Genomic DNA, 13,537 nt, shown 5'->3' on the forward strand with positions numbered 1-13,537 from the left:
GTGAGGAGCTGGAAGTCATCTCGATGGACCTCTGAGGTTGTCAGTTGTTAGTTGTCAGAGGTGGTATGGACTTAGAGCTTATAGTGAGCAAGGATGTGAAGCCCAAGGTTTCTGTTCAGGGCAGGAGGCCCACCAGCACCCATCATCCTCCAAGTGTGCTGCCCTGGCCACATGAGCAGCTTTGAGTGCCAAGAATCATCCCACACCGGTCACATCACTGGGGACAGAGTCTTTTTGTCTATGAGAAAGTAGTCTTGAGAGGCTGGGGAGGAACAGGATGAGACCCAGCTGGGGAATCTTATCCTTGAGGGGGTCTGGGAGGAACCCTATTCAGTCTTGGCAGCCTGGAGACCGTTGGATGCCCCTGAGCCTTTCTCTTGGAGCTTCCGCAAGTAGTCATGGGGGCCTTTGCCCTCGAAAGCTGTGGGGCTCTTATAGGAGCCACCAATCTTGTCCCAGAGGGTGAAGTACTGCCCGTAGTTGTAGTCGAAGTACAAGTGGTGGTCGGTGTGGTGGGCTGATCCGTTGATGACGTGCTGCAGGAGGCGGGGAACACGGTAGTCGCCGTCGTGAATAGAGATGGTCCAGACGTTAACAAAGATGTAGAGGCCCAAGTAGGTGACTTTGTGCAGGGGAAAGAGGAAGGGGTAGATGTGGTAGGGCAGGCTCTGCATGAAGCCGTCGACGGGGTGGAAAGCATGGCTGGCGAAGGGCGTTGCGATCTTCCAGAGGTGGTGGGGCTTGTGGAAGCGCTGTGGGGAGAGGGCACGTCAGTTCCTGAGGCAGGAGTGGGTGTGGGTTGGCCCCTTTTAGGGGTTCCCCTGGTCAGGGACAGACTCGCCACCCAGAAGCCAAGGGGGTGAAGGGCTGGCGGTTATTGCTGCCCAATGAGCAGGAGAGAGGTGTGCCTGGAGCAGGCCTTAATGGGCTTTTGGCTCCCATCACGTTATGGACCGAGGTAAGACCTCGTTCAGCCACATTGAGTTTCCCATTCCCCTCAGGGCACATGTTCCCCAGGAGGAGCCGCATGGCTGTCACCCAGAGCGTGCCAACCCCTCTCGTACCTTATAGAACAGCTTGTGGTGGAGACCGCGGTGTATCCAGTAGATGCCCATGTCGGTGAAGAACAGGAAGGAGAGCATGCTGAGGAAGACGCCCGTCCAGCCTGGGGGAACAGGGGTGTTAGAAGCAGTGCCTGGGGGTGCCAGGATGCATCGAGGGTCAGCGAGTGTGGGCTGGGGAGGTGTAACAGCCCTTGCAGGGGGGGTCCATCACATTGAGGAGATGTTTTGAGAGGGTAGGGTGGTCTCCTGTGACGTGGGGAAAGCAGGACAGGAGCCGGTTTGTTGGGAGGTGCACTGGGGGAAAGGTCGTTCTTATTTTTCCACAAAGCTCCTTGAATCCTGTGTTCAGTTCTGGGCCCCTCACCACAAGAAGGATGTCGAGGCCCTGGAGCAAGTGCAGAGAAAAGCAACGAAGCTGGTGAGGGGGCTGGAGAACAGGCCTTATGAGGAGCAGCTGAGAGAGCTGGGGCTGTTTAGCCTGGAGAAGAGGAGGCTGAAGGGAGACCTCATTGCTCTCCACAACTACCTGAGAGGAGGTTGTGGAGAGGAGGGAGCTGGGCTCTTCTCCCAAGTGACAGGGGACAGGACTAGAGGGAATGGCCTCAAGCTCTGCCACGGGAGGTTCAGGCTTGACATTAGGAAAAAATTTTTTCCCAGAAAGGGTCATTGTGCACTGGCAGAGGCTGCCCAGGGAGGGGGTTGAGTCACCTTCCCTGGAGGGGTTTAAGGGACGGGTGGATGAGGTGCTGAGGGACATGGTTTAGTATTGGATAGGAATGGTTGGACTCGATGATCCGACGGGTCTTTTCCAACCTGGTGATTCTATGATTCTATGATTCTATAAAGCTCCATCACACCCTGTCCCTCAGTCAGGGTCGGGGTGGGCATCTCCTTGTGTGGGCCTAAAGGGGACTTGGGTCTGTGACAAATCAATGGGACCAGCTCGAGGCAGGAGGTCCCCAGGTGGGCTTTGTGGAGCTCATACGAGGTGTGGCATCATCAGGGGGGTGCGCTACCCAGCCTGAGGGCTGAAAGAAGAAAATGGGTACAGCAGGGAGAGGGGACAGGCCCCCTCCCAGGGGAGCAGCTCACCGTATGGGGAGTCCTCGATGTTGTCGTAGAGCTTGCTGTAACCCCGCACCTCAGCGAAGAACAGGGCGACGGTGGGCACGCTGATCCAGGGCAGGGAGCGCAGCGCGTAGGTGATCTCCCGCTGCACCTGGTTCTGCAAGGGGTGGCACAGAAGACAAGGGTCAGGAGAAAGAGGGCGTACCAGGAGCTGGGCAGAGACCTGAGAGCCCTGATGTCCTGCTCCCTCATGAGGCAGGGAGGGTTGGCATCTCAGTGATGGTTGGAATTTGGCATGGGCGCTTTGCTGCGATGTCTGTGCCACCTGCTGGGGGAGAGCCGTGCTCGGGGCATCCTGATGCTGGGCACCAGGTCTAGCATGGTGTGCAGGTGGGACTTGTTTCTGGTCAGGGATGTTTGAGGGCCAGGCGCAGATGGGGATCCAGAGAGCCAAGAGGTGTGTTTGTTGTCACTGTCTGGGTGGCCGTCGACTCTCAAAAGTGCTGTCACCCATGTCTGGAGCAAGACGCAATGAAGCTGGTGAGGAGGCTGGAGAACAAGACTTATGAGGAACAGCTGAGAGAGCTGGGGTGGTTTAGACTGGAGAAGAGGAGGCTGAGGGGAGACCTCATTGCTCTCTCCAACTACCTGAAAGGAGGTTGTGGAGAGGAGGGAGCTGGGCTCTTCTCCCAAGCGACAGGGGACAGGACGAGAGGGAATGGCCTCAAGCTCCGCCAGGGGAGGTTTAGGCTGAGCATTAGGAAAAAATTTTTCACGGAAAGGGTCATTGGGCACTGGAACAGACTTCCCAGGGAGGGGGTTGAGTCACCTTCCCTGGAGGGGTTTAAGGAATGGGTGGACGAGGTGCTGAGGGACATGGTTTAGTATTTGATAGGAATGGTTGGACTTGATGATCCGATGAGTCTTTTCCAACCTCGTGATTCTGATTCTAAGAAGGCCAGGATGACCAGGCAGTCTGGCATCTCCACTTAGCCCAGTTGTCACTGGTGGGCTCAGAACTGGTCTCAGTGTCCTTGTGCTTCAGGAGATTTCTAGGGACTTGGTGTGGTGGTCAAGGAGGGTCTCACGAGCAGTGTGCAGGGCTGCGGTTGGTGTGGGCAAGAAAAGCATCCCTCAAGGCTCAAGCAGATAGCAAACAGGGTAAGTGGACAGCCCGCACCAAGGTGTTGGCACACGTCACATGGAACAGCCTCCAGCCGGAGGATGGAAAGAGGGGAAGCAAGCCAAGCAGTACCAGGGGGACAGCGAGTGGCGCACCCACCTCTAGGAACTGGGGATGTTTCTTGAGTTTGTGGTCAAAGATGAAGTAGTAGCTGAGGGTGCCAAAGAGCAGGTAGAGGGTGAGTGCCCCCAGGTTGGTGATGACGAAGAGGCTGAGGAGCTGGCGGCAGGGCTCGCTTTCGGGCCAGCCCGCGGGGTACACATAGGGTGTGAGGAGGTGCCGGTCAGCGGCGTCCAGGACCAGATCCATGGTGGCTCCTGCGGAAAAGAGAGAGGGTTGGTGTGATCAGGTGCAGAAGATGTTGTCTCTCCAGCTCCTGTCTGTCCCTGGGGCCACAGGGGGACAGTCCTAGTGGTGTGGGTGGCAGGGAGGCTGTCTGTCTGTCTGGGTCACTGGGTGTGTGGGGCGTGTCTGGGAGACATAGGTTGTGGGGGGAAAGCAGTAGAATGTGCTGAAGCATCCTCCTGCCTGTCCCGTTCCCCTGCCCATCCTGTGTTATCCGCCCCTCATCCCGTTCTGTCCCCCTTCCCATCCCATGCTATCCCCCCCCATCCTGTGTCACCCCCTCCTTATCCCATACTATCCCCCCTCCCCATCCCATGCTATCTCTCCTTGCCATCCCCTTCCCATCCCATATTATTTCCCCTCCCCACCCCATGCTATCCCCCTCCCCATCCCTTGCCATCTCCTCCCCGTTCCATGCTATCCCACCATCCCAGGCTATCCCCCTCCCCATCCAATGCTACCCCCCCATCCCATTCTATCCCCCTCCCCATCCCATATCCCCCCTTCCTCATCCCATTCTGTCCCACTCCCCATCCCAGGTCACCCCCTCCCCCTCCCCATCCTACCCCCCCTCCCCCTGGTGTCCCCCTTCCCCATCCCTTGTCACCCCCCATCCCACACTATCCCCCTTCCAACCCCTTGTCATTCCCTCCTTATCCTTTGTCACCCCCCATCCCATGCTATCCCCCTCCCCATCCCTTGCCATTCCCTCTCCATCCCATGTCACTCCCCATCCCATGTTACCCCCCCATCCCATGCTATCCCCCTCCCCATCCCATGTCACCCCTCTCACCCCTTGTCATTCCCTCCCCAACCCTTGTCACACCCCTACCCCATGTCCCCCCCTCCCCATCCCATGTCCCTCCCTTCCTATCCCCCTCCCTATCCCATGTCCCCTGTGCCCCAACCCATGCTGTCCCCCTCCCAACTCCATGCCCCCCTCCCCATCCCATGTCCCTCCCTCCCTATCCCCCTCCCTATTCCATGTCCCCAGTTCCCCAACCCATGCTGTCCCCCTCCCCACTCCATGTCCCCCCCTCCCCATCCCATGTCCCTCCCTCCCTGTCCCCCTCCCTATCCCATGTCCCCAGTTCCCCAACCCATGCTGTCCCCCTCCCCACTCCATGTTCCCCCCTCCCCATCCCATGTCCCTCCCTCCCTGTCCCCCTCCCTATCCCATGTCCCCTGTGCCCCAACCCGTGCTGTCCTCCTCCCCAGCCCATGCCCCCCCCTTCCCAGCCCATGTCCCCCCCTCCCTATCCCATTCTGTCCCCCTCCCCATCCCATGTCCCCCTTCCCCATCCCAAGTCGCACCCCCATCCCACGCCACCCCTCCCCATCCCTTGTCACCCCCCCTCCATCCCATTCTGTCCACTTCCCTACCCCATATCACCTCCCTCCCTATCCCATGTCCCCCCTCCCCATCCCATTCTGTCCCCCCCTCCCCATCCCATTCTGTCCCCCCATCCCATGTCCCCCTCCCCACCCCGTTACCGCCGCGGTTCCCGGGGGCGGCGCCGCTCGGTAGCGCCACGTGGCGTCACCGCCGCGTCACCGGGGGGGGGCGGGGACAGGGATGGGGGGGGGGGCAGGTTCGAGAGAGCTGGGCTTGTCCAGCTTGGAGAAGGGTTCCCACAGACCTTAGAGCAGCTTCCATCGCTGAAAGGGGCTCCGGGAAAGCCGGGGAGGGGCTCTTGGTCAGGGAGTGGGGCCAAGGGGAGTGTCTGAGCGAGAAAGAAAGGCAAACAGAATCATGGAATATTAGAATCACCTGGAAAAGACCTCTTAGATCATCGACTCCAGCCATTCCTATCTGCCACTAAATCATAGAATAGTTTAGGTTGGAAGGGACCTCAAAGCCCATCCAGTTCCACCCCTGCCATGGGCAGGGACACCTCCCACTGGATCAGGGGCTCCCAGCCCCATCCAACCTGGCCTTGAACCCCTCCAGGGATGGGGCAGCCACCCCTGCTCTGGGCAACCTGTTGCAGTGCCTTATCACTCTCATGGTAAAGAAATTTTTCCTTATATCAAGCCTAAATCTGCCCCTCTCCAGTTTATACCCGTTCCCCCTCATCCTATCGCCACAAGCCTTCATGAATAGTACCTCTCCAGCTTTCTTGTAGGCCCCTTGAGTACCTTGCCTTTCAAAAAATACAATTACTTAGATGAAATGGCCTCAAGCTCCGCCACGGGAGGTTCAGGCTGGACATCAGGAAAAATATTTTCAGAGAAAGGGTCACTGGAACAGGCTGCCCAGGGAGGGGGTTGAGTCACCTTCCCTGGAGGGGTTTAAGGGACGGGTGGATGAGGTGCTGAGGGTCATGGTTTAGTGATTGATGGGAATGGTTGGACTCAATGATCCAGTGGGTCTTTTCCAGCCTGGTGATTCTGTGATTCTATGAAACTGCACAGGGGTTGGGGCAATCCCAAGCACATTCCCAGCCTGGCCAGAGAATGGATTGGGAGCAGCCCTGAAGAGAAGGACTTGAAGTGTTGACGGATGAGAAGCTCAAGCGTGGAATGTGTGGCAGAGCCTCACTGTGAATTAGGTTTATTTCCCAGGGCGAGGAGCTCGAGGAGTCTCAGGGCTCCCTTCCCACTCTGTGTAGTCTTTGAGTCAGTGCCTGTAGTGTGGATGGTGGGTAGAGTTTAGAATGAGGGCAGCGAGACATGGGAATGGTTGCCAGGCGTGGGTGGGGATGCCACATGCCTGGGAGTGGTAAGGAATGTGACACAGCTCCAGACACCCTTGCTGGCACCGGAGAAGAACTGAAGAGGCAGTCAGTGAGGACTATGACCAAGGTGTGGGATGGTGGATCTAGGTCTGAGGTGTGGCCAGCCCAACTGTGTTGTTTTGCCACCTACATATTGGGAGGAGCGGGGCCCTACAGAGGGATGGTGCAGGAGAAGAGGCAGAAATCACTCAGCAATGATCGAATTACTAGTTTATTAAGTCCTAACCAGTAAATTGAGCTGTGTAAAATATGTAATCACTACAGATGGATTGGCTGTCGATACTATTTGTTGCACTTCACGCTATTACGGGATACAGAGATTACTGCATTAAGTATTTTAAATGTTACTTGCATGCAAATAAAAAGGTCATGTAGCAATCTGACGGCTGCAGGTATTTACAGTATAAAAAGTGATTGATTTGTAGTCAGATTTTCTGCTGTGTTCATGCAGTTTTGACTGCTTATCAGCCCAGTCTCTGGCCAGCCTGGTTTGCTGGTTTAGGTTATTGCCGATAGCCTCACACAGGTGGAGTAACTTTGGTTATACCGCCTTGCTGAGCATCAGCCTGGACCAACGTTCAGTTCAAACAGGAGGAGAGCATCTATCACAAAGGTCCTACCACCGGTGTGGACCATTGAGGCTTGTTTGCATGGCATGGGTGGGAGGCCTGCTTGCTGCTCCTCTGTGGCTTGCTGGGAGCATTTATCAAGAAACAGGGGTTTGCTTGGTGGTTTCTTGGCACCTTGTGAGACATGGAGCTTTTGGCACAGTCTGGACCTGTGTAGATGGGAGTAGGGTCAATTACTTGACCCCAGTGCCATATGGTGTGATTTGAAGCAGCCCTGGTGTGTTTTGCCACCACAACATGTTGTGGGTAGGAGAGGAAGCACACCAGGAGATTAGAGGGTTGCAGGGTAGGGTTGTTCCAAGGCTCTGCTGCATGGAGGGCTTGCCTGGTGGCAGTCAGGAGCATCACTATAATTTCTGAGGGATGGTGTTGTGGAGCTTCGGGGTTGATGGTTGCGATGTCCTTGCGTCCAGTGAGGCAGAATAGGAGTCTTATTTACCTAGATAAATTGTTATGCGTTCCCTGTTTGGGAGCTCATGCAAGGTGTGGAGGAAGCAGCTGGGATGGGTGCCAGCACATCTCCTTGTGTGGTGTGGCATGTGCCTGGTGGGACAGGATCCTGTTTACCCAGAGACATCGGTATGTGCGCCCTGCTCAGGAGATCACGCAGGATACGGTGGAAGCTACTGGGTGGAAAGGTAGTTAGTTGAGGATGAGTATGTGTGAAGCCAGTTAAGCTCCTTGCATGGTCTGGCCTGGCCTGGTGCCTGAAAGGTGACGGGCAATGGAGGTAGGGAGCTTGCTGAGCAGGTGGGTCCAGGGGATGGGGAGCATAGGGGATGGTAGTGTGGCAGCAGCCCAGAGCAAGGGGAGATGGAAAAGAAGGTTGTAGTGTAAACCTAGCTGGCAGTTCAGGCCCAAGCAGCTGCTCATTCACTCTGCCCCGGCAGGATTGGGGAGAGAATCAGAAGGGCAAAAGTAAGTGAGAGGGCTAGTGGGTTGAGATAAGGACAGTTTAGTCATAAAGCAGAAGCCAGACAGGGAAGTGAAGCAAGCAGGGTAAACTGCTTTCAGCACAAATCAAAAAAACATAGCCCTAGGCTGGCTACTATGCGGAGAAGTATTTTTAGCCTAGACAAAACCAGAACACCAGGAGACAGACTGAAGCAAAGCGAGGAATGGGAGGTGGAAGATGGCAGTGACACGGGTGTCTGACCCTCCTTCCAGCCAGCAAGTGTTAGCTAACTCTGGTAAAGACAGACAGGCAGACAGACAGACATTCCTCTCCATGCCTTGGCCCCAGATTTCCTTTATTAGCACCAAGATAGAAAGAGCAAGAGATACAGGTTGGGAGGCAGGAGGAGAGGAAAGGAGAAAGGAAAGCACAAACTGGAGAGAGCAGGGAGGTACAGAGAACAAAGAGAGTAACAAGACAGCAAGAGAAACGCAGCAGGGATGGAGGAGAGGGCAAAGAGGCAGAGAGAGAGGCGAACAGAGGAGCAGAGAGCAAGCAGACAGCAAAGAGAGAAGAGAGAGTGCAACAAGGCACAGAGAGAGAGAAGAGGCAGAGGGAGAGGGCACAGAGAGAAAGCAGCGACCTGAGAGCAAAGAGAAGAAGAGATGAGGCAGAGAGAGGGAGCAGAGAGCAGTGGCACAGAATAAACAGAGAGCAAAGAGGGCAGAGAGAGAGAGCAAAGAGGCAGAGAAGAAAGCAGAGAGAGAAAAGTCAGAGAGGGCATAGAGCAAAGATACATAGAGAGTGGGTAAAGAGAAGATGCAGAGAGAAAGAGGAGAAAGAAGATGCAGAGAGATCAGGGAGAAAGAAGAGAAGCTGAGAGGGAGGGATAGCACAGAGCAAGGGAGGCGAGAAGCAAGGCAAAAAGAGAGAAATAATGCAAGGAGAGAAGGCAGAAAGAAGTAACAGACAAGGAGACAGAGACAGACGGACATAGAGACAGAGAGTAAGAGAGCACAGCACAGAGAAAGGAGGACATGAAGGGCAACATTGAAAATAGACAGCAACAGAGGGAGACATGGACAGAGAAGCAGAGAGAGGTCAAGAAGAGGGAATGAGCCAGAAGGGGAGGGAGCCCTCAATGCCACTGCAGAGAAGCTCCCTCTGGTGAAGACAGATGGATGCTCCTCACCACTGTCAGAAGCAGATTATGTTAGTCAGCACCAAGACAGAGATAGACTGAAGCTTCACCTCAGCCCTTGCCTGGCACCCCAAAAACTCTACTCCCCACCCCTCCCCATGGACCCTTTCCAGCCCCGGTGTCCTCTCAGCCCCACCTGCCTCACGCCATCCTCACCACCATCACACAGGACCAAAGGGTTAAGAAGGATCCGAACACATTTTATTCCCATGCAGCCGTTTCACAGAGTACAAACACAAGACACCAACACAGACAGCCCCCCACCCACCCACTGGCACCCAAAGGCCGCTCATGACTCTCCTGCCGGGCACCTCAGCAGAGCCTCATGCCCATGGACCCTGTTCTTGCTCTCAAAAGCTCTGCTGTGGCACGCCACACACACAGAGGAGGGAATTCTGTGCCTCATTTCTCTGGCTTTTGCTCCTGCCCTGCAAAGGCACATCTTTCCAAAACTGGGACAAGTTTCTCCACACCGCAGCGCACCAACAGGCTTCCTAGACCCCCAGGGATGAGCTTGGCTCTTGGCTGCATGCCTTGGGTGACACCTCTGCTCCAGAGAACAAAGGACTAAGGCGCTTCTGAGATGCCACAACAGATGATGATGATGATGATGGTGATTGTGATGTGCAACCCATGCCCCAACACCTACCTCTGGCCGAGTCCGTGCACTCAAAAGACACCAAGAGCAGTTCCCAAGGACCAAAGAGAATTATGGTCATCCATGTAAGGAGATGGCACACGCACCAGCTCATGCTACCAACATGGGTGTGGGCCACCTACAGTGCTTGCTACAAGGGAAAGCCTAGGGAAAGCTGAAAAAAAACCCCTCAAGTGCCACAGCAATGATAGAAAGCTGCAAAAAACCCCTCACCCAAATTCCCACATCAAAACCCGCAAGGAAACCCCCAAGTCCTGCATCAATGCCAGTGAACATCCATCTCTGCCTCACTGTTGTGGTGCTTGCCACGTGCTACCTTCATGTCCAGGTCCGTGTCCGATCTCTCTCCAGGTCAAGTCCTTCTCTTGGCTCCATGCAGCAGGATGGGTCGGTGGCAGCCTGGCCGCTGTGGGGGTGCTGTCTCCTACCCTACAAAGACTCAGGCTGACATGAGAACAGTACTTGGCTGGGCAGCGGAGCCGCAACTACGAGGTCAGGTCCTGCGGAGCTGTGCGCAGCCACAGCCACAGCTGGGCCACCACCAGAAGGGTTGCTTGGACGTGGTGCTTCCCTGAAGAGCTGGAGGCTGCCAACACAACAAGACTCCTGTGAGCTGGGGCCATGGCACACTTGCAACAGGCATCTCCCTTGCCCCCTAATGTCCTAGGTGCTCCGTGAACTGCGTTAGTCCCACAGTCTCCTAGGTAGCCCAGTTCATCGCTCCTACAATTAAATTGGCTTCCAGACTCTTCCATGGCCACTTCTCTACACCACTCTATACACCATCACCACCCCTGTGACTTGTCTAAGGCATCACTGACTTCGCCGCCCTCCACCTCCCTCTTATTTGAGATACATCATATATTCCAGCCACCCTCCTCACTTTCCTACCCCTACAGCCCCATGGCTCGGGCCCCTACTACGCTTGCCCCGACTCCTCCTTTCCCAGCCCTGGTACTTGCCCCTGCAGCTCTTGCCGTCCCCTTGCAGCGTCCCCGTCACGCAGCTGCACAGGGGTCCATCTGCCCGGCTCGTGCAGATCTGCTCGCAGCCTCCGTTGTCCTCGCACCAGTCCGATCCTGGGCACAAAGAGCGAAGGAGGACGCTGGAGTGATGCTCTCAAACCTCAAATCCCCAGGTTTGGGGTAACCTTGGCTGCCCAAGACCCACACTCTCACCCTCCTTCCTACAACAACGGGGCCCACAAGAGCATCCCCATCACCTGCCAGGCCTGCCCTCCCATCACACGTGACACAGAGACAATGCTAGGACCCAGCTGAGCTCCCATCATCCCCCGTGACCCCAAAGCAACATCTAGTGTAGTGTTCCCAACCCTCCATGGGCCTTCCAGGAAGACAAAGTGGAACAACCACAGCACAGGGCCGTGTGGCCAGAAATCATAGAAACATAGAATCATAGAATCACCAGGTTGGAAGAGACCCACCAGATCATTGAGTCCAACCATTCCTATCAAACACTAAACCATGGAGCACCCTGTGCCATTCTGGGCTCCCACCACCCTCCCTGCAGTTGTGCCATCTCCATGGACTTCTAGAAACCCATTTCCCTGAGCGAGAATGACCTCCAATGTGGCCTGTGCCTGTGCCTAACACCTGCACACCCTCTGCCCTCACCTCCTGGCAGCAAAACCCACCCTGAGTGCCCTTGTCCTGGTTCCTGCCCGAAGGAACAGCCTCCCCCCAGGACACAAGGACACATGCTCCCTTGCCCCAGGTCCTGCTGCCCCCAGACATTGCCTCATGGCACATCACCAGGCTTGACTCAGATAGCAGACAAACCCCTGTGTTCCTTCCTTGAGATCACACTTACGTTTTCTCCTAATAGGCCCCACCGAGAGGATCTGCTCCTTGGACTCCTCGGCGAACACGCTGGCCATCCTCGTGTGCTGAGGGCAGTTCTACGTGGGGATAAAGGCCACCTCCATCACTCTCAGCAGGAATAAATGGCATCTCCAGAAGTTTCAACACCTGCTCAGGCTCTCTCCATGCCACTCTGGCTACCAAAGGGACCCCGTGGCCAGGTTCAGAGAACGCAGGTCCCAAGGCAACCTGTCATGGTGGTGCTCTCCTCCCAGCACCCAGAGGGACATGCGACCCTCCCAGCCTCTCCTCTGGGGCTATGTCTCCAGCTGCCTCTCTGACACCAGGTCAGCTGGGCTTCCCGTGCTCCACCAGAGCCCTGCAAACTGAAGAACCCATCCCTTGGCACTTGCCCCACTTACTATTTTGCAGGAGTATTTCTCTGAATCGCAGAGCGAGACGGCGCAGTGGAGGTGAACTTCGTCATAATCCCCAATGAACTTGAAGACAGTGACATGGAAGCGACATGTCAATGACACCCCATTCTCCTCGATGCCAATGGTGTTGTCCTTCATGTTTTGGCACCTGCACAGAGCATCAATGCTCTTGAGGGATTCTCCCTCAAGGGATGCCTCTCACCCCAGCTCCCACGATGGCACACTTTGATCCCACTGTCCTTGCCTCCTATGGATGAGGGCCTTCCAACCTAATTATACTTCTGCTTCCCAAGTTTCTTCTGGTACAATTCCCTCTCCTACAGATGCCCATGGCATTAGCGATGCAAGGAAGGCTGTTTCTCACCACAGACAGGACTCTCGCACCTCTACACTAAGTGAACAAACTCCTGCACTAGCACGAACTGCCCTGTTCCTCACCCTTTCCAGATCTTGGTCAACCATCTCATTAGCCAAATGGTCTCCTGCTCCTTTGAGCACCCTCCCCAATGGACACGAGGCTTGCTGGGCTGCCTGGCCCGTGGTTGCTCACCCTCCCTCGATGATGAAGTAGCGCAGCTTGTCATTGCTGTCCCGCGAGGGGGTCGCGTAGCACTTGTTCAGCATCAGGATCAAGTGGTTGGAATCAGCCCCAACAACAAAGACCCCCACGTAGAGCACATCCCGGGTGGTGAGCACCACCTCGCCCTGCCGGTAGGGGTGCTTGTAGGAGGAGTTCTTGTACAGGGCCATCTTGGTTGTGAAGCTGCCTTCCTGCGTCGGCACCGTCAGGTTAATCACGCTAATGACAACAAAAAAAACCCCATCAGCTCAGATAGAGGAAAGGTTATGAACTTCCAGCATGGCACCTTGCTTTGGATCCTCACTGTCTCATCCTCCACCTACACACTCCTGTGCGTGTGTGATGGGAGAGGCCACGCAGCTCACCCCAGCTCCTACCTGAGCATCGGCCGCACAACTGAATCCAGGGAGATCTTAATGTCCAACTCGTAGGCGCAGGAAAACTCCACGTTGATGGTCCGGTCCCGGGTGATGATGTTGCCTGTGTTGTTTGCACTCTCGATCCACACTGTGTTCTTGTACACTATATGTGTGCTGTTTGACTACAGAAGGAATGAAGGGCATTGCTCAAGACTGACTCTGCTCCCCTGCTCCTAATGAACTCCTCAGCCCTTAACGAGCCACGTGATGTCAAGGACTTTGCTGTCCCTTTGGTCAGAAAGGGTACGGTCTGGTGGGGCTAAGAACAACTGAGTAGCATCCCTACTCTATAAGAAAGAGCCTCCTGAGCATCTCTCACACCAACACATGCCCCTGCCCCAACCCCAGTGTTAAACTGGGCCACCACTGCTGCCCTGGAGGAAGACTGTCCAGGTGGCACAAAGCTGCACTGCCTCAGTTTCCCCTGTGGCAACAAGTTCCTCAGATACTTAATGACTTGAAATACACAGACCGCTCTCCTCACCCTCCTAACTACTCCT

At 55.5% G+C, this 13,537-nt stretch overlaps 2 protein-coding genes across 3 annotated transcripts in view; both read right to left on the bottom strand.

Annotated features, from left to right (window-relative positions):
• Nucleotides 1–287: 287 nt before the first annotated feature.
• Nucleotides 288–3,843, bottom strand: SC5D (sterol-C5-desaturase). The gene is made up of 4 exons (XM_069876551.1): nucleotides 3,415–3,843; nucleotides 2,157–2,289; nucleotides 1,065–1,165; nucleotides 288–752 (listed from the first exon to the last, which is right to left on the bottom strand). The coding sequence occupies exons 1-4, from the start codon at nucleotides 3,622–3,624 to the stop codon at nucleotides 327–329; spliced, it is 870 nt and encodes a 289-aa protein (XP_069732652.1). The 5' UTR covers nucleotides 3,625–3,843; the 3' UTR covers nucleotides 288–326.
• A 5,474-nt stretch (nucleotides 3,844–9,317) lies between these two features.
• Nucleotides 9,318–13,537, bottom strand: part of TECTA (tectorin alpha) — a 32,618-nt gene continuing 28,398 nt past the window's right edge. Inside the window, exons 19-24 of one of the 2 annotated variants that reach the window (XM_069876455.1) lie at nucleotides 12,996–13,159; nucleotides 12,589–12,837; nucleotides 12,024–12,186; nucleotides 11,612–11,699; nucleotides 10,744–10,860; nucleotides 9,318–10,367 (exon numbers count right to left, since the gene is read on the bottom strand). In XM_069876455.1, coding sequence (XP_069732556.1) covers nucleotides 10,267–10,367; nucleotides 10,744–10,860; nucleotides 11,612–11,699; nucleotides 12,024–12,186; nucleotides 12,589–12,837; nucleotides 12,996–13,159 — 882 coding nt within the window. In that variant the 3' untranslated portion in view covers nucleotides 9,318–10,266. Of the gene's footprint in view, nucleotides 10,368–10,743; nucleotides 10,861–11,611; nucleotides 11,700–12,023; nucleotides 12,187–12,588; nucleotides 12,838–12,995; nucleotides 13,160–13,537 lie in introns of those variants that run through there. The other variant, XR_011339106.1, reaches the window with a different exon arrangement.

This window comes from Phaenicophaeus curvirostris, chromosome 25, assembly GCF_032191515.1.
Source record: "Phaenicophaeus curvirostris isolate KB17595 chromosome 25, BPBGC_Pcur_1.0, whole genome shotgun sequence".
NCBI lineage: Eukaryota > Metazoa > Chordata > Aves > Cuculiformes > Cuculidae > Phaenicophaeus > Phaenicophaeus curvirostris.

Excerpts from the sequence above, each read along its gene's own strand:
- SC5D (XM_069876551.1), bottom strand. The coding sequence starts at position 3,624 with ATGGATCTGGTCCTGGACGCCGCTGACCGGCACCTCCTCACACCCTAT. Across the intron at positions 2,290-3,414 it reads AACATCCCCAGTTCCTAGAG|AACCAGGTGCAGCGGGAGAT; the intron begins GTGGGTGCGCCA and ends CACCCCTTGCAG. Across the intron at positions 753-1,064 it reads ACCACAAGCTGTTCTATAAG|CGCTTCCACAAGCCCCACCA; the intron begins GTACGAGAGGGG and ends CTCTCCCCACAG.